The 24,635-nt window shown below is 63.6% G+C and overlaps 1 protein-coding gene across 5 annotated transcripts in view; it reads right to left on the bottom strand.

Annotated features, from left to right (window-relative positions):
- Col18a1 (collagen type XVIII alpha 1 chain) overlaps nucleotides 1-24,635 on the bottom strand; it is a 92,628-nt gene that overhangs the window by 40,606 nt on the left and 27,387 nt on the right. The window contains exon 1 of one of the 5 annotated variants that reach the window (XM_040287137.2): nucleotides 11,183-12,605. The exons of 2 other annotated variants lie outside the window; for them this stretch is intronic. In XM_040287137.2, coding sequence (XP_040143071.2) covers nucleotides 11,183-12,566 — 1,384 coding nt within the window. In that variant the 5' untranslated portion in view covers nucleotides 12,567-12,605. Of the gene's footprint in view, nucleotides 1-11,182; nucleotides 12,606-24,635 lie in introns of those variants that run through there. 2 more of the 5 variants (XM_040287136.2, XM_040287138.2) reach the window with 2 other exon arrangements.

Here is a 24,635-nt window from a genome sequence, read left to right as displayed (position 1 = left end):
CACCTCGTACCCAGGGGAATTGGTCACTGCTGGAAACAGGAGGGACTCAGGAGACCCTGACCCTCCATGGACCAGAACACCCACCGTGCCAGGCAGAGGCTGGACACCGGGCTGTGGTCTGGCCCGGGGCCTTGTCTCTTCTCTAGAGACCCTGGCCCTGGCCAACGTGTGGTCAGGGTTGGCTCCCCAGAAGGCAACAGTCACAGACGAGGGACCTGGGGCAGCAGACAGGCTCATGGGCAAGAGGCCTTTGGGGAAGGGTCACTGGTGTGCGGAGTCCTGAGTGAGCCGTGGGGGCCAGCCCCTGCCGTGGGGCCAGGCTGAGGCGGTGCCAAGGAAGAGCAGAGGGGGATAACGTCCACCCTGACCCACGGAGGGCCTGGGTCAGAAGGAACACACCCAGCACAGAAGACGGACCGTAGCCTGTGCTCACGGACCTCCTCCCAGGCCACGTGGGCAGCCTGACCTGCCAGGCCAGCCTGGGCCCCGGGAGATGCCCTGCAGCTGTGAGGACAGTCCCTGGACCAGCAGTACCGGACCCTGTGTCTCAGGTCCGGAGTCAGGAACCCACCAGCAAAGTGCTGGGGATGGCGCCCCAGGCCCTGCTCCAGCAGCAGGGTGTCCCCCAGTGTGCCAAGGTGCCAGAGGCAGCAGCAGGGTCACACTGCAGCACAGGGACCCCAGGGACACACAACTGGCTCTGTCCAGAGTCTCCCATTTCCTCTCCTCGAAATTCCTGAGGGTTCTGTGGGAGGCCCCTCGAATGCCAGGCAGCGAGTTCACCGGACCCATTCCCTAGCGGGCGGAGAAGGCCCTGCCGCCCACACTCAGGCTGGCCCGCTGACCTGGACCAAAGCCAGCCTCCTCCAGATGCCCAGGCCGTGCCCTGAGAGCAGAGGAAGCCTTCCCAGGCAGGAGGCGGCCCTCAGGAGGACTGGGCCTTCTAGCTTGGCCTCCTCTGGTAGATCCCGAACTCGGGACTGGCCTGGGGGAAGACTGTCGGCCACGGCGAGTAGCGGGGGTCTGGATGCCCAGTGCTTCACACAGTCCCTGAGCCCCAGGACAGTCCCAGTCCGCCTCATCCCCACAGGCCCCATGGATAGGCAGCCAGGGCCTGGCTCTGGGGAAGGGGCTTGGCACCCGGGGGCAGCCAGGACTGCAGCCAGCCCACCTCCTGGGCCGAAGCGCCACCTTCCAGAATCATGGACCAGCAGTACCGGACCCTGTGTCTCAGGTCCGGAGTCAGGAACCCTTCCAGCTCCTGGGGGCCTTCACGACCAGGACAGGGCCTGGTCAGGGTCACTGGGGACAGGACCTGCATCCAGCCATGTCCCCCAAACCAGCACACAAGTCAGAGGTCCTGGAAGAAGGGAACCCACCCCCGTCCAGGGGTTCTGCTGCCACCTGAACATCTCTAGGGACGAGGCCCTCACTCCCTCCCCGAACTAGGATCCTGACCAAGAGCAGCGTCCATCCCGACCCGAGGTCGGGAAGCCTCCTGCTAGTGAGACCCCGCGAGGCAGGCTCAGGTGCTCCACATCCCTACAGGGGACAGGCCCCAAGAATGAGCAGACCCTGTCACACCCTGCACTGGCACCAGGTCCCCAGCTGCCCCCAGAAGCAGCTCACCTGCCTGGCTTCCTAGGGATGTGACCTTGGGACTCCACAGCCCCTGACCACACAGCTGCACCCACTCTGAAGGGCTGCAGTCGGCCCTGACCTGCTCTCACCAGCTCCCCAAGACCAGCAGAGCCAGGTCCCTCTCCTGCCTGTTCCTGTGCTGAGTCTGGGCACCAGCCCCACCAGGTGGGTGCAGAATTGATCAGACGACTTCTAAACACAGGGGGGCAGGAGCTCTGAGGCACCCAGCTGCAAAGCAAAGCAGCTACTGTGGAGCTCAACAACCGGCTGTGAAATGCACGCTCCCCTCGAACCAGAGGGACTCTGACCACCCCTTCCCTTCCAGCTCCTGGGGGCCTGCTGAGAAGTCTATACACCAGTGGCCATCAGGAGACCGCGGCGTCTCCAGTGTTGCTGCCTCAGGGTCACTAGCGCATGACCGCACAGCCCAGAACCCACGAGCAACACCTAACCAGCACCTCCACACAGGGCCGACCCAGCCCAGGACCATCCCACCCAGGACCGTCCAATCCACAATGGTCCAGACCTGAGCTGCAGCTCTTGAAAGCTGCACTGGGACTCCCAGAGGAGGGGCTCACCCTGAGGACTCCCAGAGGCCCCCTGCCCTCCTGGTCCAGCTCCAGCAGGGGCAGAAGCCCCAGGCTCAGGGGTTCAGGAGGCCCACAGCACCCTCAACTTGAAGACACTCATTTCAAGTCCCCTGGAACCTAGAAGTGACGGCCAGTCCAGAACAGGCAGGAGAAGAGCTGAGCCTGGAGAAGTCATAGAGGGGAGGACGGGACGAGTTCAAGTCGCCAGCCATGGAGAGGCGCGGGGCAGCAGCGCTCCAGGGACGGCACACTCGGAGACCGCGAGAGTCCAGGAGCAGAGCAAAGAGGAGGGGGCGGGGAACCTAGCTCTGTGCTGCCCGACTTCTAACACCGCCCACTGCTCAGTCAACCTGCACGTCTGACCGGCCAGTGCCACGACTGTGCACCCCGCGATGGCGCCCCGATGCCAAAGTGATCAAGACCCTGTGGGTGATGACAGGCCCTCAGGCCCCTCCCGGCCCCTTTCCTGTCAAACACCAAGTGACAGCCTCAGGAGCAGGGGCACTTGCTGAGCTCGGCAGGGTTCACAGACCTGCACCTGCACTTTGTCACACGGTGGCGATTACAGAGGGAAGGCCGGGTGGGCAGGGAACCCAACCGCCACGTCGAAAGAAAGACTCCAGGAACAGGCATCCTGAGCAGCAGCGAGGACCCACACTGTGACCAGAGGGCCCAAACCACCTGAGGGACGTGCCTGCCCCTGCCACCGGGTGGAGACGCCGCTGTGATCCTCAGAGCTCGCCCGCCCAGCAACCTCGGCCACGCCCGGTACTGCCCGGCTGGTGCTTCTGATGAAGGCCCAGGGACATGAGGATGCTCCTGAGGGCAGCTCCATCTGGGCAGGGCTGCCCAAGGACCCAAAGAGGCCACACCATGTTCCCTAGCTCGGTGACAGGAGCAATGCCGGCGAGCCCCGCGGGCCGGCTGCCAGGACTTGTCCTGGAGCATTCGCGAGCTCGAGGGTGAAAATACCAGAGACACGGGTCTCCCTGGAGACGGGCGTCCCTGGACCAGGCCCGATCCACTCCTGCAAGGTGAGAATGGTGCGTCCCTGCCCACATGGGCCACCACATGTGACGTCCACACAGACCGGTGGGCAGCATGATGGTCCCCAAAGACGTCCCTGTTGCCATGAGAGGTGTGGGACCCAGGCTGAGGCCTGCAGATAGGAGGAAACCCCAGCACGTGTGCGTCCTGACCCCCGGCCCGGGTTTCCACGCAGGAAGGCGCACGGCGAAGCTGGGGACCATGGTGGTGCCCGCAGCAGCCTGTCCTCCTTGGTGAGTCGTGGTGGCACCCAGGTCAGCCGTAGCACTAGCCGATGGTGCCGGCGCCTCCATACGCGATTTCTTGATGGCAAACACTCAAACATGGTTTCCCGGAGGGCTGTGGGGCGCTGACTGGATGCAGCAGGCGCGGGCCTCTGGGCCTGGAGAGCTGTGCTGGAGTCCCTGGCCCACGCAGGCCTGCCACTTCCCCACACGCTGGGGACCTCAGGAGGCACAGAGCTGCATGTCCTTGTTACCCTCCCTTTCTGTTACTCTCCTCTTGACATGGAAGACCCAGGACTGAAAAGGACCCGAGTGTACGAGGAGAACACGCTCAGGCAGCTCAGCGGCCAAGACCCCAGGAGACCTTCAGCTGACGCCTCCGGGCTGACCCTGGGCCAGAAGAGCCTCAGGAGCCAGCCAAGGAATAACCAGAAACCGCAGGGGGCGGGAGATCCGCGTCCAGAGGGGCCATCATCAGAGCTGAGGTCCAGCTAGAAGGACACAGACCAAGGCGCACAGAGACAGGAGAGACCACTCCAGGGAAACGTCCCCGAGACCCGCCCCAAGACAGACAGCCGGGAGTCCCCCCTCTGAAGAGGCTCAGAGGGCGGAAGGCAGCTGTGGGGATGCCAAGAGAATGCTGAGCCAAGCAGAGGTGTCCACCAGGACCAGAAGGACAGGGAGTGTGGCGTTGAGGAGCACAGAGGCCAAGATCCAAGACGCAGTCCCTCCGAGTCCTCCGCGAGGCCAGGTGAAGTCACCACGAGAGGCGAAGTCACACCGCGACAGGACAGGGCTGGTCAGCTGAGGACCAGCACGCGTGTGGGGACCGAGAAGGGGAAGCAGCAGGGACAGGCCCGGAGTGAGACACAGACTCGGACCCCCCAGAGCTGCCCCCTGGGTGAGACATGGACCCCCCAGAGCTGCCCCCTGGGTGAGACACGGATCCCCCCAGAGCTGCCCCCTGGGTGAGACACGGACCCCCCAGAGCTGCCCCCTGGGTGAGACACGGACCCCCCAGAGCTGCCCCCTGGGTGAGACATGGACACGGACCCCCCAGAGCTGCCCCCTGGGTGAGACACGGACCCCCCAGAGCTGCCCCCTGGGTGAGACACGGACCCCCCAGAGCTGCCCCCTGGGTGAGACACGGACCCCCCAGAGCTGCCCCCTGGGTGAGACACGGACCCCCCAGAGCTGCCCCCTGGGTGAGACACGGACCCCCCAGAGCTGCCCCCTGGGTGAGACACGGACCCCCCAGAGCTGCCCCCTGGGTGAGACATGGACCCCCCAGGGCCCTGCTGCTCTCCAGCTCCTTAAGACGGAGACACGGAGCCTGAGAGCAGCCTGGGGTCACCAGCAGAGGCCAGAGGCCAGTCTACTCAAGTGCTAAAGAATGAGCCAGAAAAGTTAAGCCCAAACCTCATGAAAACTAAACAGAGAGCAGAAAACCAAATAAACAGATGAAAGAGAGAACAGGAAAACAGCAGAGAAAATCAATGGAACCAGAGTCGGTTCTTTGGAAAGATGAACAAGATTGACAAATCTTCAGCTAAAGGAACCCAGGAGAGAGAAGACTCAAGTCACTGAGGTCAAAGGCAAAATGGGGACGTTACCGACTCTACAGGAGTAAGAAGAGCAGATATAAGAAAGCAGCAAGACCAACTGCGAGCCAACGACTGGAAACGGAAAGCGAGGGAAAGGATCCACCCTAGAAACACGAGAGGACCCAGGCCACACCACGAAGAAAGACACGGAGCAGATCCCAACTAGGAGAGGGAGCCGAGAAACCCAGCAGCCCAGCACAGGAAAGCCCTGGGCCTGGCCTCACGGACACCCCTGCCAGACACCTACGAAGGGCCAGCACCAGTCCCTCCTGTCACGGTTTGGATGCGAGGTGTCCCCCAAAGGCAAAAGACAAGCCAGAAGCTTCAGAGGAGAAACGGGGGTGGTAAAGGTCTCAGTCCTGGTAGGGGGTGAGTGGGTGGTGGCTGGAGAGGTGGGGTGTGGCTGGAGGAGGGGGCACTGGGTGCGGCTTTGGGGTCCGTGTCTGTATCTGGACAGTGGAGTCTGTTTCCTGATCATCGTGGGAGCTGCTTCCCTGGGCACAGTCCCCACCGCGACGTTCAGCCTCCCCTCGAGCCCTGAGGAACGCGGCCGGCCTTCCATGGCTCACACCTCTGGAACCCTGGACCCACACGGACTCCCTCCCTGAAGTTGTTCTGTTGGGATCATTTAGTTGCAGCAGCGAAAAAGCCAAGTCACCTCCCAAGCTCTGCCAGACGCACTGAGGAAGCGAGGACACTTCCTAGCTCCATCGGAGGCCAGCATCTGCCTGTCACCAAGCCCAGCTACAGACACCCCCATCCCTACAGCCTGCGGGAAAGCTCTGGCACACTGCAGTGGGCAGCACCGCATCAGGGGCACCTGCCGTAAGCATTGAGGTCCACCCTGGAGCTCCAGGACGGGTCAGCAGGCTAGACCATCTGCAGATGGGAGGGCGGATCAGGGCATCTACGGTGCAGAGAACCCACCCTCACCACCCTTCACCACGGCCAGCCAGGAGAGGACACAAGCCACTCAGTGCCACCTGAGCCGCTGTGGAAAACCCGCAGCAGGCTCCTCACTCAGGGGCGCAGGCCATGGAGCCCGAGGCCAGGGGTAGGACAAGCACCTGCTCCTCCCACTTCCATGCCAGCAGCAGGGTCCCAACTCAAGGCGAAAGATACAAGTGGAAGGAAGAAGGGATACCTGCTGGCCCATGACAGGGCCTTCATACAGGACACCCTAAGGTCTCGTGACAGGTCTCGAGAGCTATCAGGGCTCAGCATGTGGCAGGTCATAGTTCACACAAAACAATGGCATCTCTCCAGGAGGACGAGGTGCGACTTGCAGAGGCTAGGACACAACGCATCTGCAGTGACATCACCAAGAACAAAATGCCAGCCCTGAGCGAGGGGAGAACTGCCGAGGGAAGGACCCTAAACCATCTGCAGAGGTGTGCACACCTGTAGCATGACCACCCACACAGCTGACTGGTGTGTGCAGAGGGGACGGCTGCTCTCAGCTCATGGCCAGATACAGAACCAACCAGGGCTGACGGACAGAAGACGGGAACTCTGGTGCTGGACACAGAGCTGTCCTTAAGAAGGAGGGACTGTCACATTGTGGCCACCGGGTGAGCCTGGAGGACCACAGACAAGTGAAACAGGTCACAGGAAGAAAACGCTGCATGACCTGCCGCGTGTGGAATCCAGCAGCCTGGCTGCGCAGCGTGAAGGTGGTGCCGCGGCTGGGAGGGGCGGAAGGGGAGCCGTCCCTCTGAGGGCCGAGAGCTGCCCGAGAACGTGTTCTGGAGGCCAGTGCCCAGCGCTGTGGCCCAAGCCAGCCACACTGGCCTGCGCTCAGGTGAGCTCTGGTCTAAGTGCCCGCTGATGCCGGAGGAGTGCGTGTGCACGCGCAGCCAGCTGGCGCGGGTGGCCATGCCGCCAGGTGTGCACACCTGGGGTCCCTGCTGCAGTCACACGGGTTCCCGGCCCTCTGGACCATCTGGGTCCTGCCTGGGCCTGGACACCGGGCAGAATGAGCTGTGCATGGTTCGTGATCTTGAAGGGGCGGGAATCAGTGCAGAGCTCAGCCGGCATCATACGAAAAACATTTGTAGGCTGCCAGGAGCAGGAGGTGAGCACTTAGGCATTTCCCAGGGAGGTGGTCTCCTTGGATCAAGTTAAACAGAAGCCTGAGCTAACTGAAGCGTCCTGAAGCAGAGCAGTGTTTACTCAGATCTGCATCTAACCAGAGGCCCTGGATGTGGACGCCCTATGGCCCAGAAGCCTGGGAGCTCCTGGCAGAGGGGCAGGGACTGCTGTCCTGGGCCAGCTCAGGGAGCCTCCCAGGGGCCCGAAGGCCCTCCCCTGCCTCCACATGCCCCACAGGTGCCTCGATGGGGCACTTCTGAGAGAAGCCAGAGATGCTTGAGCCCAGCGTGTCCAGCAGGAGCCCCCAAAGTGCCAAGAGCCCCAGGCAGACGCAGGGAGCCAATCTCCCTGCGCCCCACCCTCTCAGGCTCAGGGAGCACACCAGCTTACAGGACCCAGCGGCTACCCCGGCCTCGGCTTCCCTCCCAGGCCAGCGGGGTTTAGAGGCAGCAGGAGAGGTATGGAGCACGGCCCAGCACCCAGCGCCATGGCCCTGGACCCATCACTCACACTCATGGCTCAGGGGCCTCCATGGAGCCAGGGCAGGCCCACTGCTCACTCTCAGCAGCTGCAGGAGGGACAGTCCCAAAGCAGCAACCGGCTCTACCCAGCAGGGCCTCACTTCCGTTCCCAGACACAGCAAGCTCCTGAAGAGTCCCCAGTTGGGAACTGACTGCCAGCTCCAGCAGTGCAGGGGGTCCTACAGTGTGCCTCCCCTTCCTCCAGTCCCAGCCAGGTGCTGCCCTGTCCCCACACACCATGCACCAGTCCCTCCCCTCAAATCTCTTGGGAGGGCTAAGGAAGAGACGGGGACAGGCTGAAAGCTCAGCTGGGCTCATGAGTGCAGAGCCTCAGGTGGTATGTAGGTGTAAGAGTCATGTGCAGGGCCAGGTGTGCAGGTGAGGGTAGTGTGCAAGGCCAGGTGTGCAGGTGAAGGTGGTATTAAGGCCAGATGTGCAGGGCCAGGTGTATAGGACAGGTATGCAGGGCCAGGTGTGCAGGTGAGGGTAGTGTGCAAGGCCAGGTGTGCAGGTGAAGGTGGTATTAAGGCCAGATGTGCAGGGCCAGGTGTACAGGACAGGTATGCAGGGCCAGGTGTGCAGGTGAGGGTAGTGTGCAAGGCCAGGTGTGCAGGTGAAGGTGGTATTAAGGCCAGATGTGCAGGGCCAGGTGTACAGGACAGGTATGCAGGGCCAGGTGTGCAGGTGAGGGTAGTGTGCAAGGCCAGGTGTGCAGGTGAAGGTGGTATTAAGGCCAGATGTGCAGGGCCAGGTGTACAGGACAGGTATGCAGGGCCAGGTGTGCAGGTAAGGGTAGTGTGCAGGGCCAGGTGTGCAGGGGAGGGTGGTATGCAGGGCCAGGTGTGCAGGTGTGAGGGTAGTGTGCAGGGCCAGGTGTGCAGGTGAGGATGGTATTAAGGCCAGATGTGCAGGGCCGGGTGTACAGGACAGGTATGCAGGGCCAGGTGTGTGAGGGTAGTGTGCAAGGCCAGGTGTGCAGGGGAGGGTGGTATGCAGGGCCAGGTGTGCAGGTGTGAGGGTAGTGTGCAAGGCCAGGTGTGCAGGTGAAGGTGGTATTAAGGCCAGATGTGTAGGGCCAGGTGTGCAGGTGGGGGTAGTGTGCAGAGCCAGGTGTGCAGGGGAGGGTGGTATGCAGGGCCAGGTATGCAGGTGTGAGGGTTGTGTGCAGGGCCAGGTGTGTAGGTGTGAGGATGGTTTAGGGCCAAGTGTAAAGGACAGGTGTGCAGGTGAGGTGGGAGGGTCTATGCGAGGTGTCTGCGAGGCTGGGACAGGTCATGGCCCTCAGGCCCAGGTGTGGGGAAGGCAGCAGCGAGTGAGGAGGAACGGGAGGCCCTGCTGGCTCTAGACAGGCCCTGGGAGGAGGCAGCAGGCCTGGGCCTCCCCCCACTGCAGGGGCTCACTTTCCCCAACCCCCCAGCTCAGATGCCAGCTCCAAGTCAGTCACTTCCTGAGGCCAGGACCAGAGCCCAGCATGCCCCCCAGGACCTCAGCACCACCGGGGGACCTGGCACCAGCGTGGGGGGGCTGAGTCCCTGTCTGGGTCCCCCACCCATCCTTTCCTGTCCCACCATGGCCTTGTGCTTCTGCACCCACCTCCCACTGGAGTATGAGTGTCCAGCCCAACAGGGGCCAGCAGGCATGGGGGCACACTCCAGGGCAAAGGAGACGGGGAGGGGGTGAGTGACCAGGACAGGGAGGACCTCCCCAGCCAGCCAGGCCTGTGAAGGGGTCCTGGAATAGTGACACTGCCACCCACCTCTGGCCTGAGGAGCTGTGGGCCAATTATGGGGTTGGAAGGGTCCCCCAGTACCTGTCTGGGGACACAGCCAGTATGTCCAGATGTCCAGACTGACCAGCTTACAGCAGTGAGAGGCTGTGATGAGGATGGCCTGAGCCGGCCCCGGCCATGTTGCAAGGACTGACCCCCGCCAGAGGAGACGGGGGTCTTCACTAACACCAGGCAGGAGCAGGGCTTGCCCACGGCTTTTGGGGCAAAACAGATGGGAACAGGTGGGCCAGGCCCTTCCCCTGCCCTTGGCAGCGCCCACCCCACCCCACCCCACCGTCTCTTCGGGCCTGGATGGGCTCCTTCCCACAGGCCAAGCCCTGCTGCCAGACGCCTCCCTGGGGCCCACCCTGACCAGCACAGCTGGGGCTCAGAGCCAGGCAGCTCAGCCAGCTGTGGCCTGTGGGGGCCGCAGCCGGAGCTGGCTGCACGTGGGGGGCTCAGGGACATGGCCACTACTGTGGCTCCAGCTGCCCTCTGATAAAGTCTAGGCTGACCCTGGAGTGGCCCTGCTTGGTCCCTAATGCAGAGAAGGCCCCTGGCTTCTGCACACCAGGCCCCCCTGAGCAGGCCCCGCACCCCACCCCTCCACATCAGCCACCCCCCTCATTCACAGCCACCAGGCAGGAGCCACGGGGCCCCAGAGCCACCTCCACTGCCTGCCTGTCCCCGGCAGTCCTGCCCCTCCTGTGCTTCTCTCCTGGGCTTGGGCACTGTCCATTGTCGGCATCTGGCACTGCCTGGCCTGTGGCCCTCGGTGCACCCCAGACCTGCCTGGCGTCCACAGGGGCCTCTCTGAGCAAACTGGGCCCTGAGAATGCCGGGAGGCACTCAAGCTCGTCCCCCATGGAGCCAGCAGTGGGCATCCACACAAACCCCGACCTCAGACACCCAGCTCAGGTCCAGCCTGGCTGCCCAGTTCCAAAGGCCAGGAACGAGGGTCAAGCCTGCTTCCCCATGGAGAGGACAGAACACCCACGCTCTGTACAGTGGCCAAGGTCACCGGGCACCAACTGCCGCTGAGGAGCTGGGACTGGGAGGGGCCAGCGGCTGGGGCCTGCCGTGACTGCCCTGTGCCGGGGGTGGTCGGAGAGCCTGCTGTTCCTTCCTCGGCCTCGCCTCTGCCCTGCTCAGCCAGCAGCAGTGGCAGGCCGTGAGTGACGGGCCTTATGGGTGGGCACACTGCCACCAAGACAGGCAGGCTGCTGGCTTGGAAGCTAGACAGGCTGGGCTGAGTGACCGCCCAGTGTGCACAGCAGGCCGGGCCTCAGTGGGCCCCGGTGTGGCCCAGACCTGCCAAGTCCATCCCTGCAGCCCACTCAGCAGAGCTGGCTGAGCCCCCAGGAGCAAGGACAGAACCCCCCAAACTGGTAGGAGTTCTGCTCCCTGGGTCAAGTCGGGTCACTGCTCCACACCTGTCTCCCAGGGCCACCTCAGACCACGGTGAGAACTGAACACACTGAAATGTGGGGGACACTCGCCCTGATGACACCCCAACGCACCGCAACAGGGCCCCTGTGGTGACAGCCACCCCTGGCCCTGCCCAGACCCTGGACCTCTGCTCAGGGCACCATGCCCCACCCTCCCACCTCCCAGCTGCTGCTAATGGGCGCCCACGTTGTGGGCACCCCCCGCAAGGCTCAAAGGAGAGTGGGGAGTCCAGAGGCCGGCCAGTTACCTGCAGCTGGCCCAATGAACACACAGTGCCCGTCCTCCTGGGCAGGGAGCAAGGCACAGGCGACCGGCAGCCGGCCCCCATCCAGGCGGCTCCAGCACGCATCCTGCAGAGCCTCACAGAACTGGCGGCAGGGCGGCAGGGCGGGCGGGGGGCCCTGGCCACAGGGCGGGGCCAGCAGCAGGCAGAAGAACCAGGTGAGGAAGGGGTGGCAGCGTGTTTGGAGGAGGCCCCCCCACGCCCGCGCCGCGGCCTGCATCTCCTCGCCGCTCTCATGGTGGAGATGGTTGGGCAGCCAGGAGCGCTCTAGGCCCAGGTGGCCGCAGACGGGCAGGGTGGGCGGCAGGGGCAGGCAGCGGCCAGTGGGAGTCGGAGGGCCAGCCCCCAGCAGTGCAGAGTTATTAGCGAGACCCGGCCCCGCAGAATCAGCCACGTGGGAAACCCCAGCACCACGGTTCCCCGTGAAAGCTGCCACGGCTGCAGGGGACAGCTGGGCCACAGGGTGTGCGGAAAGAGCAGGGAGGGCACTGCGCCCATCAGGAGGACCCGTCACCAGGGGAAGCAGGAGAGGAGAGCCAAACGCAGGGCGTCCGTGGGGCTGGCTGGGGCCAGCTGCTGCAGGCAAGTGTCCTTTCCCATCCAGAGGCCGGGGCCTCCCTGGGGGCATCTGGCTTCCCCAGGGAGGGCCCCTGCCCAGCGCGGAGGAGGGAGAAGCTCTACCTGGGGACTCCCGTGGCACTGAGGGCCCCCTCAGTGGTGCCTGGAGCCTGTCCAGGGGAGGCGACTGGGTGGGCACAGCCAGAGTGCCAGACTCGGCCGTCCAGGTGCCCAGAGAGCCCGGAGCTCCTCTGTGAGGCCCGAGAGTGGTCCCGCTCTCCTCGGGCGGGCCGGAGGGCCCCGCCAGGGTCAGAGGGTCCGTGGGGGCCGAGGCGGATCCAGCAGAGCTCTGGGTAGGGGTGGCCTCGTTCCACAGCTGGACGATGCTCTGGATGCCCTGGGCTATGCTCAGGATCTTGGCTCCCACTCCCGCGACGTTCTCCTCCCGCGTGTCGGGGCTTGCAGCTGGAGCGGCGGGGGCAGCGGCACTGATGGGAGCGCCGGGAGCCCTGCTTGGGGCGGCCTTCGGATTCTCCAAGGGTGGCCTGGGGCTGGCAGGGGCCGTCCTCTGCTCCGCGGGGTCATCCTGGGGGGCCACGTGCGTGGCGGGGGCCGCTGCGGGCTGCACGGGCAGGCTGCCCTGGGGCTGGGAGACCAGGGTGTCTCTGGAGTCGGCGAGGTCGGTGGACCACAGCCAGTCCAGGGTCAGCAGGTCGGCCCAGGAGGGCACAAGGCAGCAGGTGAGCAGCAGCAGCAGCCGGCCAAGGCGTCTGCTGGGGTCCGGGGCCATCAGGGCTGTGAGCGCCTGCAGGAGCAGGGGCGCCTTCTGCCACCGGGAGGAGGAGCCAGCCGGCCCGCCCTTCCGCCTCCCCACCCTCTCCACACTTCCCTTCTTCCACACTTCACTCCCATAGGACAAAAAGGCCCCAACCAGCGAGTCCAGGTGACCTGTGCCCTTGGATTCACCTTAACCCCTTCCTTTCCTCAGAAGCAGGACAGAGGGACATTCTGAAGACGCCCAGCAGAATTCCCAACTTGCTCCAGTCTTTGCCTGGGGAGTGTGTGGGTGTGGGGGCCTCGGGCCAGGACTCCCCGCCCCTGGGGACACTGAGCAGCCGCTGTCCCCCTCACCCTGCAGCAAAGCACACCCAGAAATCCGGGCCCCCAGCCTGGCTTGGTGGTAGACTCGGAACTTGAAAACCGTTCAACTTGCTGCAATTCCTCTCTGTGGCAACTGCTGCCTCCCAGGGGCAAAGCCTGGAGGCCGGGGACGGGGTGGCCCCTGAGGCCATGGCCTGGACCTCCACCCACCCCAGGCCCCTCCACCTCCCTGCAGGCTGGGCGGACACTGCTTTCCTGCTTCATAACCCTGCATCGGAAGTCCCCTCCCCACCCAGGGGAAAGCAGCCCCTTCTCCCCCACCCCAGGGCGCTCCTGGGCACTCAGTTCCCGCAGGCGTGTCCACACTAATGCAGCATCAGTGGGGATCACTGTGACGGCCAGGGGACATTAGGGGTTTGTTGGGATCCAAGGGACCATCGACAGCCAGCAGGGCCCCGGTACACAGGCACGGCACTGTCCAGGAGCCTGTGGGATGCCTCAATCCCTGGAGTCCCCTGAGATGGGCAGGTGGGCAGGTACTGACCACAGCCTACATGCCAGCCCAGAGCTGCCTCAGCTGGTGGCCCTGAGGCCCTGGCCCCCACCATCTCAGCTCCATATGGCCACCGGGCAGCCCTCAGGACAGCGTTCTGGGTGGGGCCAGTCCTGGGGCACTGCCCCTGGTCCAGCAAGGGAGCTCTCCAGGCCCACAGTCTGCGGCCACATGGAGTCCTGCCCTGGCTTCCTTCCCCCAGCCTCAGGTGGCATCCCCTGACACCCGAGGCCTAGGGGTGCTGCACGTGCTGGCCGCGTCTCCGCCAGGGGTGCAGAAGGCTCTGTGGCTCAGGCAGCGATGCTCGGGTCACTCTCCCCATGTGGCAGGGCCAGTCCTGCCTGCCCACTCCATGGAGAAGACCCGAATGGCCCACCCAGGACCCACCCTCTGTGCTGATGTCCATTGCCTACTGCCTGGGCCACCGGCCCTGCAGCAGCAGGAGGCTGTCGGGGAGGGGTGGACCAGCCCGACACCTGGCCCCCTGACAGCACGGCCTTTGGTAAAGCCAGACTCGAGGCAGGCTAGGCTGCGTCACCTTAAAATGAGGAAACTGAGGGCCCCAGGGACGAAGCAGCCCAGGAGGGTCAGGAGCTGAGCTGTGTTAGGCCAGCACCATTCTGCAGGCCCCTCCTCTGTCCGGCTCCACCTCCAGGAGCAGAACCAGCCTGTTCATGGTGTGGGCCAAAAGTGCCCAGGTGAGCCCGCGTGAGCCCAGGTGAGCCATGAGGATCATGTCAGCCCAGGTGAGCCCACATCCGCCCACGTCAGCCCAGGTGAGCCCACATCAGCCCACATCAGCCCAGGTGAGCCATGAGGATCATGTCAGCCCAGGTGAGCCCACATCAGCCCACATCAGCCCAGGTGAGCCCACATCAGCCCAGGTGAGCCCACATCAGCCCACATCAGCCCAGGTGAGCCATGAGGATCATGTCAGCCCAGGTGAGCCCACATCAGCCCACATCAGCCCAGGTGAGCCCACATCAGCCCACATCAGCCCAGGTGAGCCATGAGGATCATGTCAGCCCAGGTGAGCCCACATCAGCCCACATCAGCCCAGGTGAGCCCACATCAGCCCACGTCAGCCCAGGTGAGCCATGAGGATCATGTCAGCCCAGGTGAGCCCACATCAGCCCACGTCAGCCCAGGTGAGCCCACATCAGCCCAGGTGAGCCCACATCAGCCCACGTCAGCCCAGGTGAGCCATGAGGATCATGTCAGCCCAGGTGAGCCCACATCAGCCCACGTCAGCCCAGGTGAGCCATGAGGATCATGTCAGCCCAGGTGAGCCCATATCCGCCCAAGGCTGCAGCAGTGGGTAGACAGCACCCACAGGGTGCAACGGCCTCACCGGCTCCCAGAAGTGCCCCCCTCCTCGATCCAGGGAAGACTCAGTACTTCAGGGACACCACAGAGTGGCCAGAAAGCAGCAGCTGGGGTGGATGTTTCGAAGGAGGGGCTGGGGCTGAGATTCTGCCAGTGTGGTGCTCTTCCCCCCGACCAGCCTCCTCCGTGACATGCAGCCCTTCCAGACGGGGCCAGGCAGAGCAGGAGGCCAGGCCCCCCGGCCCTGGGTGCTGGTGGGAACAGATCCCCGAGAGGAGGGGCACAGCCCACTGGGACCAGCTCCCTCAGTGCCTCGCCCGCGTGTCTGTGATATCAGCAGCTCTGAGCACAGAGGACGCGGCACAGGGACCCTCTAAGTGCCAAAGGTGCTTCCCCAGAAGCCCACCCACCCCGGCCCTTTGCAAGGAAACCAGCAGTTGCTCACTTTGAGGTTTAAATAATAAGTCTGAGAACCCAAGACCAGCTGAGATGATCCAGCAGCTGGAGGTGCTGGCACGTCCCTGAAGTCCTGCGTCACCGATGGGAACCTCTGTAGGAACGAAGCCAGGGACCAGCCGGTGCAGAGGCCTCTCCTCCCTACTCACTCTCGCTGCCCGACCTCCCCTGGCCCAACGGTCACGCTGCCTCACTCTGCGGCTGGGGCAGGTGAACCCCCCAGACGGAGCCAGGGGCAGGGGGCCGAGGGCACGGACCTGGGGTGCTGGGACTGCTCCTGGGACCCTGGCAGTACAGATTCGGGGCTCAGGTGAGCCCACACCTGTGCACCCATTTCCTCCTGGAGCAGGCTGACCCTGCACCCAAGATGTGACGACCCGCCCTCCAACCGTCACTTCCCTGCTGGTCACCATGCCAGGCGGTGCTCAGGTCCCCTCTGGGTCCTCAGTGCCTGGGCCGCACCCTCAGAGAGTGACGCCCCAGAGAGAGAGGGACCCAGTGCCCGAGCCCCCGTCCAAGTCAGGACAGAGGGCAGCATGGCGAGGGGTGGCCTGCCCTGGCTCCTGGGCTGAAGCCTGGGCTCCGTCAGGCCTGGGAATGAGACCAGGGCATTCCAGAGAAGACAGAGACAGGCTGCTGTCCACTGGCCAGCAAGCAGGACGTGGCAGGCATGCACCAGGAGAAGCCCAGGAGGAGGAGAGGCCACTGCCAGGCCCGCCGTGCTGGGCACTGTTCACACCAGCTGGCCGGCACCCTGCAGAGCCCTGCATGGCCTTTCTGCAGATGAGGAGACAGAGGCACAGAGGCCAGGAGGCGGCAGAGCCAGAGCAGCACCAGGCAGCATGCACACGTGTGCGCTCACACGCTCACAGGGTAGTCACGCACACACGCTCACACACACGCTCATGGGGTAGTCACGCACACACGCTCACACACACGCTCACGGGGTAGTCACGCCCACACGCTCACACACATGCTCACAGGTAGTCACGCCCACACGCTCACACACTCAGACACAGGCTCAGATGTGACCACAAGAGCACCCTGGCAGCCCACCCACCTGCTCACATGTAACCACACGGGTCCGTGCACACTCGTGCTACACCCCTGGTGCTCTGCCCACCACTGGTGCCCTCCGCCTGAGTCCCCCTTGCCCATCTGTGCAGGCCATGTGCTAGAGGTCACATGTGCTAGAGGTCACCGCCACCCTCCCCAGGCCCTGGGTCAGGAGCCGTGCTGCAGGGTAGTCGTCAATCGATGGCGTCCAAAGGGCAGGGCTGCTTGTTTGAGATCAGAACCCAGTTTCAAACAGCTGACCGCTCTGTCCCTCTCGAGGCGGGGCACCATATGCAAACATCTGTCTCAGCAAGGCCTGTTCCCAAAATTAATCCCCATGACGCTCGGGGGTGTCTAGGAAGTGCCCAGAGAAGTCTCTTCCCTTGAAAACCCACTGCGCTAATGTGATTTTACGCCTCCTACTGTCTCTGGGAAATCTCAGAACAGAAACCCCAGAGGCCCTTCCTGGGCACGTAGGCACAGGGGACTCTGGGCCAGCTTGAGGGGCCCTGGACTCATGTCAAGTGTGCCCCTCCAGCCCCACCTCCGTCCAGAGGGCTCTGGGTGCTCAGACAGCTCTCCTGGGGCCACTGACAGCTGGCCCCTGCGTCCATGTGCTCAGCACTGAATACCTGGGCAGAGCCAGGCCTGGGAAACCAACCTCGGGGCTGCACCCAGGACAGCAGCTGGCCCTGACAGGCCTGCAGCACCCTGAGGCCACATGGCAGGGCGCCCGCCCTCCCCCCACCCCACCCCCCTGCTCCCTTGAGGCACAGCCTTGCTCGGGGTCTCCTGTGTGTTAGGGTGAGTCTCACAAAGTCCACCAGGCCCGCCTGGAACCCCGGGCTCTGGCAATGCAGCTGCCTCCACCTCGGGGTAAGAACACCAGCTCCAGGCTCAGGACTGGTGGCCACGAGGAAGTGCCCGTGGGCACACCTGTGCACCCTCGCTCACGTGCGCACGTGGGCACCTGCCTGTCCGGGAGCATCATGGTGGCCAGGGCTGGCTGCCCTTGGAGGCGGAGCAGAGAGGGCTCCAGGACCTGCAGGGAGTGAGGAGCCTGCTTGGCTCCAAGGAGGCCAACCCAGAGGCTCAGGGGAGGCCAACTGGGAGGCCCAGCGGGTGCTCGCTGCTCATGGACTGGACCTAGCAGGAGATGGGTCCCACATCCAGATGGAGGGTGGGCAGGGAGCCGGGCCAGCAGGGGCGGGGCAGGGGAGGCAGGCTGGCCCAGGGGCCCAGTCCTCTGCCCTGGCGTCTCCCGCAGCAGGTCTCTGAGCACTGAGCTCAGGAAGCTGCCGCCCTGTGTCACTGGAACTCAGCACAGCACCATCCATCGCGACTCCCCAGCAGGACCCCAGGGGCGAGAGCGGCCTCCTGCACAGGGCAGTGCTGTGAAGCGCAGGCCACCCACCACGCAGCCACCCCAGGTGCCTGTGGGGTCCCTTCTTTGGCTCTGTGGAAGCAGGTGGACAGAAGGGCTCCCTTCCTGGAGGTACCAGGTGGCCACCATGACTTGGGCAAGGCCTTGGCCTCCAGCCTGCATTCCAGTGTGACCTGGGCTGACTCTTGCCCCCCGCTGCCCTGGGAACCACAGGACTCTGTGGGTAGGCGACAGTGCATGGTGACAGTGGCCGCTGCCAGTCGATCCAGCTGGGCACTAGAGTTTCCTGTTGGAAACACGGCTGCAGGCCGTCTGGGTGCAGGACAAGGGACCCTGGGAAGAAGCCTCTCTCAAGGGGCCTGAGGCCAGAGAGGCCAATGCCCACTGCAGGACGCTGCCCAACACAGCTGCTGTCCTGCTGTTGCGCCGTGCTCTGCCCAGCCCCCTCCCGAGTCCACTGTGCAGCCAGGGTGGTCATGAGAGTCCCCTGATTCTGAGCATCACCTGGCCTTGGAGGACCTGCTGCACTACTGAGGTGCCAGCAGTCGACACTGTCCTCCCTTGGCCTCCAGTGACCCCCTTGGTCTCCAGTCCCCAGGACTGACACAGGGCTCACCCCTGCCTGCCGCCCCAAAGCCAAGGCAGACGAGGGAGCAGCGAAGCGTCAGGTGGGTGGCCTCCGGGGACGCCCAACACGTGAGGTCACTCTGTCCACAGAAGCCCGAGTGTCCCCTGACTGCAATGGCAGGTACCAAGATGTGAGACACCCACGCCCCTGCGGAGGTCCTCCCGGGCACGGCAAGTCCCACACCGCGCGCAGGCGCTCTCGGCTCTGCAGGGGGGCTCCCAGGGTCCCTGGGGCAGGAGTCCCCTCTCCAGGGCCCAGGAGGAGAGGGAAGCCACTCCCTGTGGCAAACTTCCACACGGCTCCGGAGGCCCCAGACCCGCCCCGCTACCACGCGCTCCAGGACCCTCTACCCGCGGCCTGCAGGGCACCTCTGCGGCTCAGCCTGGCCCTGCGCCCGGCCTCAGTCATCCCTGGGTCATTGTGTGGGCACGAGGTGTCCCGCAGAAGCCCACGAGGACCGGGCCGTCCAGAGAGGAGACGATGGGGTCCTGCAACCTGACCAGGGACATCCGGGAGGCTCTGTGACCTGAGGGCACTCCTGGTGGCCCCTGCCTCCTGCCCCTCCCTTCCTGTCTGGTGAGCCAGGCTGCTTTCCCGCCACACCCTCCCGCCAGGACGCTCTGCCCCAGGTCCGAGTCCTCCTCTATGATGACAGCGTCAGGCAATGTGGTCACAAGGACACGAGCTGGGAACAGCCTGCCGGCAGGGTGCTCAGCCCTGGGATGGTCCCCCGGAGCGCGGTGGGCACAGGGACTGGCGTGCTCTCCGCGGGAGTCCCTGCCCTGTCCCGCCCCACCGTCTCTCCCAAAGGCCCACTCCCGCGGTGCAAGGCGCCTGCCTGGGCCGGTCTGTTCTGTCTTGTTGGCCGTGGGGTTGGGATTCCTGAGGAATGCCATCTTCTGTTTTCATTAAAACACATGGAGAACACCCACAGGTGGGGGGAGGCTGGCCGGGCCGCTCAGAGGCCTCGTGGGCCTGCACAGAGGGCTCTCGCTGCCGGCTGCCAGCAGCGCGTCTGCCACGGCTCCAAGCCTCACGGCTCCAGCTCTGCATCCAACCACGCACCCGAGGCGGCAGGTCTAGCTCCTCCGTCCCTGCGGGCCTCCACCCGCTCCCTACTCCCTGGGCCCTCAGGCTGTGTTAGGCAGACTCCCCCAGGACTCCCGGCCACCTCCAATCAGCTGTCCCCTCAGGCTGTGGCCCGCTGTGCACACTTGCCAGGGCCAGCTGTGTCCTAAAGAGACCCTTCGTGTAGGACATGGATCCTCTCTCCTGCCCCTCCCTCAGGACCCACAGACTGTCCACGTCATGGGCCGGCAAGTCAGCCCTGGAGCAGTGCCCCCTGCCCACCAAACAGGCCAGCCCAGCACGTGTCCCCAGGCCCTGTGGGTCTGCAGGACGTCCTTGTTCTAAGATGTGTGAAGGGCACAGGGACAGGACGATGAGATCCACTCTACCAAGAAAAAGAGCGTGCAGGTGCACGTGGGTGTGCGAGCACACGCGTGGCCCCAGGCAGACCCGTGTGGATCTCACACGCACAGATGTGCACGTGGCTGTGTGTACATGGATGTGCTTGAGCTCTCACCTGTGCACTGCTCATGGGTGTGTGTGTGGGCCTGTGTGCACACGCACACAGAAGGTGCCCGAGTGTGCCTGTGCTCACAGAGGCACACGTGTGTGTGGCCGTGGACATGGCAGGATAAAGTCAGTGCCTGGAGAAGAGTGTGGATGTCATTGTCTGGGGACAGGGTCCGCTGGGTGCCACTGTCCTGTCGACTCTTCTGCAGTTGTGAGAGGTCTGTTGGGAGAGCACAGCTCCTTCCCAGTGTCCTCCTGAGATGCCCCACGGGCCCCACCTGGGAGCAGGGGACTCAGCAGAGGGTGGAAGAAATGCTCTTCAGACAGCCATCCTTGTCCCCAGGCACTCCACGGAGGTGTCACTCCTGCCGAGCCTCCAAAACCACGTGGCAGGGAGCCCCCGCGGCTGGCGAGGCAGCTGCCGCAGTCTGGCAAGTGCGGCAGGAGTGCGTACCGGCAACCGTCCCGTGCTCAAGACGGGTGCTCTGTGGTTGGACGTGCCCGAACACGGACGCGTGCCTGGCTGCCCCACTCGACTGTGCGATCCAACGTCCACTCACAGGAGGTGAAAAGACCTACATGGGCCCTGAGTCAGCATGGACTCTGGGAAGCATCCACACAACCCCAAGCAGCAGACGCTGTAGACTGAGAGCTCTTCTGCCAGCCTCCTGTGGTCTTTTTCAAAACCGCTTCAGCTGTTCCAGGGCCTGTGCACTTCAGTACGGAGATCCGCGTCAGCCTGCGTGGCCTCTCTCCGATGTGGCTGCACTGACCTGCAGACATCAGGAGTCTGCCAGTGTGACCTATGGACCTGGGTGGTTGTCCGTCTGCTCGGATCTTCCTCAATTTTCTTCCAATCCTGCTTGGTAGCTTCCCGAGTAGAGGTTTTGTACTTTTTTGTTGAATTCATTCCTGGAGTTTTGTCTGTTAGTTTCAGTTTGGGATTGTTCATTGCAAGTAGAAATACAGCTGATGTGTACACTTAGGTTGTATCCTGCAACCTTGCTGAACTCTCCTGCAGTGAAAGCCTTCAGACCCGGTGGCTGCCGACAGGAGCCGTCTCCCCTGGCTTTGCCACGTGGATGTCCTCTCTCCTGGCCTCCGCAGAGCCTCAGTATGGTGTGACAGATGTGTCCCTTGTTCCAGCCTTGGGGGACTGTTCCGCCATTCCCCATGAAGTCTGATGTCAGCTGTGATGGTTCACAGAGGTTCCTTACCATGTGAAAGACGATTCCTTCTACCCCTAGTTTGTCTGTTTTTGTTTCTTGCTTTTAGTATTGTTCCATGAAGGGGTGTTGTTGGTCATGGTCAGATACCCGTTCTGCATCTCCTGAGGACGGGCTCATCACTATTGACCTGACCCGGTTCCACTCATTTCTGGATGCTAAACAACCACCTTGCCTTCTTGAGTGAGTCCCGCGTGGTCATGGCGCGTGATCCTATTTATGTTTCTGGATTTGGTCTGCTAGTATTTTGTTAAGAATTTTTGTGACCATAGTCATAACAGATCAGTCTATATGCCATACCTTTGTTTGGTCTTGGTACCAGGGTAACACCAGTCAAAAATGATCTGGGAAGGGTTCTCCGCTCTGCTGCTTTGTGAAGAACTGATTCTGAGTCTTAGGTGTTGGCAGGAGAGGCTGTGAAGCTGTGTGCCTGCTGTCCTTCAGGGTAGCTCTTGGATTGCTCACTCCCTCCCCACTTGTCATTCAGCTACTGAGGTTGTGTATTTCCTATTGAGTCCGTTTGACCAGCGTGTGTCCTTCCAGGGATTCCAGACCCCTGGTCATCTGGAGAGTTCACCGTATTGGGTTAGGACAACACTGAAGGGTCCACACCTCCTGACCTCAAAGCCTATTACAGACCACAGCCCCAAGGCAGCACGGCACTGGGAAGGGAAAGCGGCCCAGGGCAGACTGAGGATTCTGAAGTCCACCCACACACGTGGAGGTAGTCCTGACTGGGCGAGCCTATCCAGAGGAGAAAGACTGGTCCCTTCAGCAAATGCTGCTGGGACACCCGGTGGCCACCTGTAAGAGAATGACGTCAGATCCCTACCTCACACCCTGCAGGAAGGCCAAGTTCAGATGGACCCCAGACCTGGAGATGAGACTCTCAGAACAGAACCACTAGGAAAGAACCACAGGGATGAGTCTGCAGGAGCCTGGACCAGCGGAGGGCTCCGAGATACGGCAGTAAACGCCTGAGCAACAAGTGAAGAGACAGAAAGGGCAACCGGCCTCCTGGACTGTAGAGCTCGCGCTTCAAAGGACACGGCGAGAAAGCGAGACGACAGCCCTTTGAAGGGGAAAAAGTGTGCGCAGAGCTTGCGTCCAGCAAAGGTTTCCGTCTGCAGTGCCCAAGGGACGGCAATAAAAGACAGGTCATCAGTCCAATTACGAAGAACCCGCCCAGTCCTCGCTCCAGGAAGACTCAGATGCCCACCAGGGCACGAGAAGACGCTCAGATTCTCCGTCAGGAGGGGAAAGCACAGCACACAGGCAGCGGGGGCTGCAGGAGGGGCCCTGTGCTCTGCTGGGGGATTACGAGGGCAGCATGGCCATTCCTCAGCTGACCACACATCTTGGAAAACACTTCAAGCACAACCCGAGAGGGGGAAAACATGCATCCAACGTGCACGTGCACCTGGTGCTGGTCACCGTGGCCAACGCGCACGTGCACCCGGTGCTGGTCATCGTGGCCAACGTGCACCTGGTGCTGGTCATCGTGGCCAATGTGCACCCGGTGCTGGTCACCGTGGCCAACGCGCACGTGCACCCGGTGCTGGTCATCGTGGCCCCACAGGGGAGCCCCCGACGCCCACCACCTGCCCAGTCATGGACACTGCTCAGCCACCAGCCATGTGGGACACCCGGGAACACCTGGCAAACCTCGCAGATCAGTCTTGCATGAAACACCCAGACCAGGGCCACCTACGGGCAGACGAGAGGCCAGTGCCAGGGAGGGGGCAGCAGTGAGGCCACGGCTCATGGCTGAGGCAATGGAACCTTCTCAAGTTGCCTGAGGTGGTGGGCACACATCTGTGGGCACACTGAAGCCCTGACCCGTTCACCTGGATGACGTGTGCGGTGACTCAATAAGGCTAACGCGCGGCCCCCGCTGGCTGAGGACTGTCCTCCTCCGTGGTTCAGACGGGGACAATGACTTGGAGTCCTCTCTGCTGTGCACTGTGCCCAGACCCACCGGTGCTGGCCAGGAAACCACCGCCTACCTACTCAAGTGGCCCTGCAGTCCCTCCCAGCCCCTCCTGGAGGACCACCCGATCTCTGCTGCTGGTGGGGTACCTCCCACAGCCCACTCAGGAGGAGCACGCAGCCTGCCCCCGGGGGGATGTGGCGCCGAAGCCCAGAGGGGCTGGAGCTGGCCCTGGGCAGCAGCAGCTCTTCACGGTCAGCAGCACGTACTGAGCTCCGACTGTGTGCTCCACCTGCTCTGGGTCCTCAGGTTCACAGGGCACAGGGAACTGTGAGCCACAACTAGGGAACCCTGCTGCAAAGTGGACAGAGAGGCGGCTGCAGGAGGTGGGAAGAGCTAGCAGGAAAGGACACAGGACCAGGGTGACCACTGCCCAGACTGGGCTGGGGGATGGGGAAGGGGCCTCTCACATGGCGGCCCTGGGGAAGCACGTTCCCAGAGGGACAGCACATCCTCGGTGGTGACCTGGCCTGCCTCGTGGAAGGGTCAGATGCTGGTCTGGCCAGCAGGGTCCAGGCCACCAGAGGGGAGTGCATGTAGCCCCAGCAGGCTGGCAGGGAGGAGAGCCTCCTCAGGGAGTCTCAGGGGTTAACCAAAGCTGGTGTCGGCCTGGGACATGCCTGTGGCCGGTTCACCAGGACGACGGTTCTGCATCTGCAGTCAAGGGCCCCTGTCCACAGCCGGGCACAGGGCCGGCATCTCTCTTACGGACCCTGAGGATTAATGTTTGACCAGTGTTTTCACGGGGCCTCCCTGGGGAGCTGGCAGGGTGCCTTGGAGGTGGCCAGCATGGCACAGGGTCACCTGCTGCTTTGTCCCTCAGCCCATGGGAAACAGGGCTCTCCCCGACCCCACCTCCCAAGACTGGAGGGCCTGGGAGGCCGGTGGGGGGCCTGGGCCGGGGCCCACCTGGGCAGTACGTGGTGCCCGTCCCCAGGACTGCCGGGCAGCAAGGTGAGGCGGCTGTGCAGCAGGTGGACAGCCCACTTGGTTTTGAGGGCTTAGCAGTCACTTATTAACCAGACCCTTTTCGGGGAAGCCTGGAGGGCATGCTCCGGCCAGCAGGCTCCCACGGGTGAGAGACGGGCAGGGCTGCCCCCATGCGGCCATGCTCAGGGCTGGAGGGGGCCCCAGGATGAAGCACCCGGCTGCCAGGACCCGTGTCGGGCACATCGCCCACCTCCTCTGGCTGAACCTGCAGCCTCGGGGTGCCACGGCCACGCTGTGCTGCCCAGAACCATCTCTGGGACAAGCCAGCCTCACAGTGAGGGGGAAGCAGGCAAAGGTCACCCAGCACCATGGGTCACCCTGGTGGACACAGCCAGGACCAGCGGGCGACCTACGTGCCATGGCCGCTGTCAGCCAAGCTACAGACCTTGGCAGGCACGGGGCCCCGTGAGCCGGCTCACCAAGGCCAGGTATGGCAGGAAGTGACCCTGCCTTGCACCCGTCCTGAGACACCCAGGTCCCTTCTCTGACAGCAGGATCCTCGGCCCCACCACGGGCTGGAGGTGCTCACCTGCAGGTCGGCACAGTGCCACCTACACACGATGACCCCACC

This window comes from Ictidomys tridecemlineatus, chromosome 3 (genome assembly GCF_052094955.1).
Source record: "Ictidomys tridecemlineatus isolate mIctTri1 chromosome 3, mIctTri1.hap1, whole genome shotgun sequence".
Taxonomy (NCBI): Eukaryota; Metazoa; Chordata; class Mammalia; order Rodentia; family Sciuridae; genus Ictidomys; species Ictidomys tridecemlineatus.
This window is presented reverse-complemented; position numbering and strand designations above follow the sequence as displayed.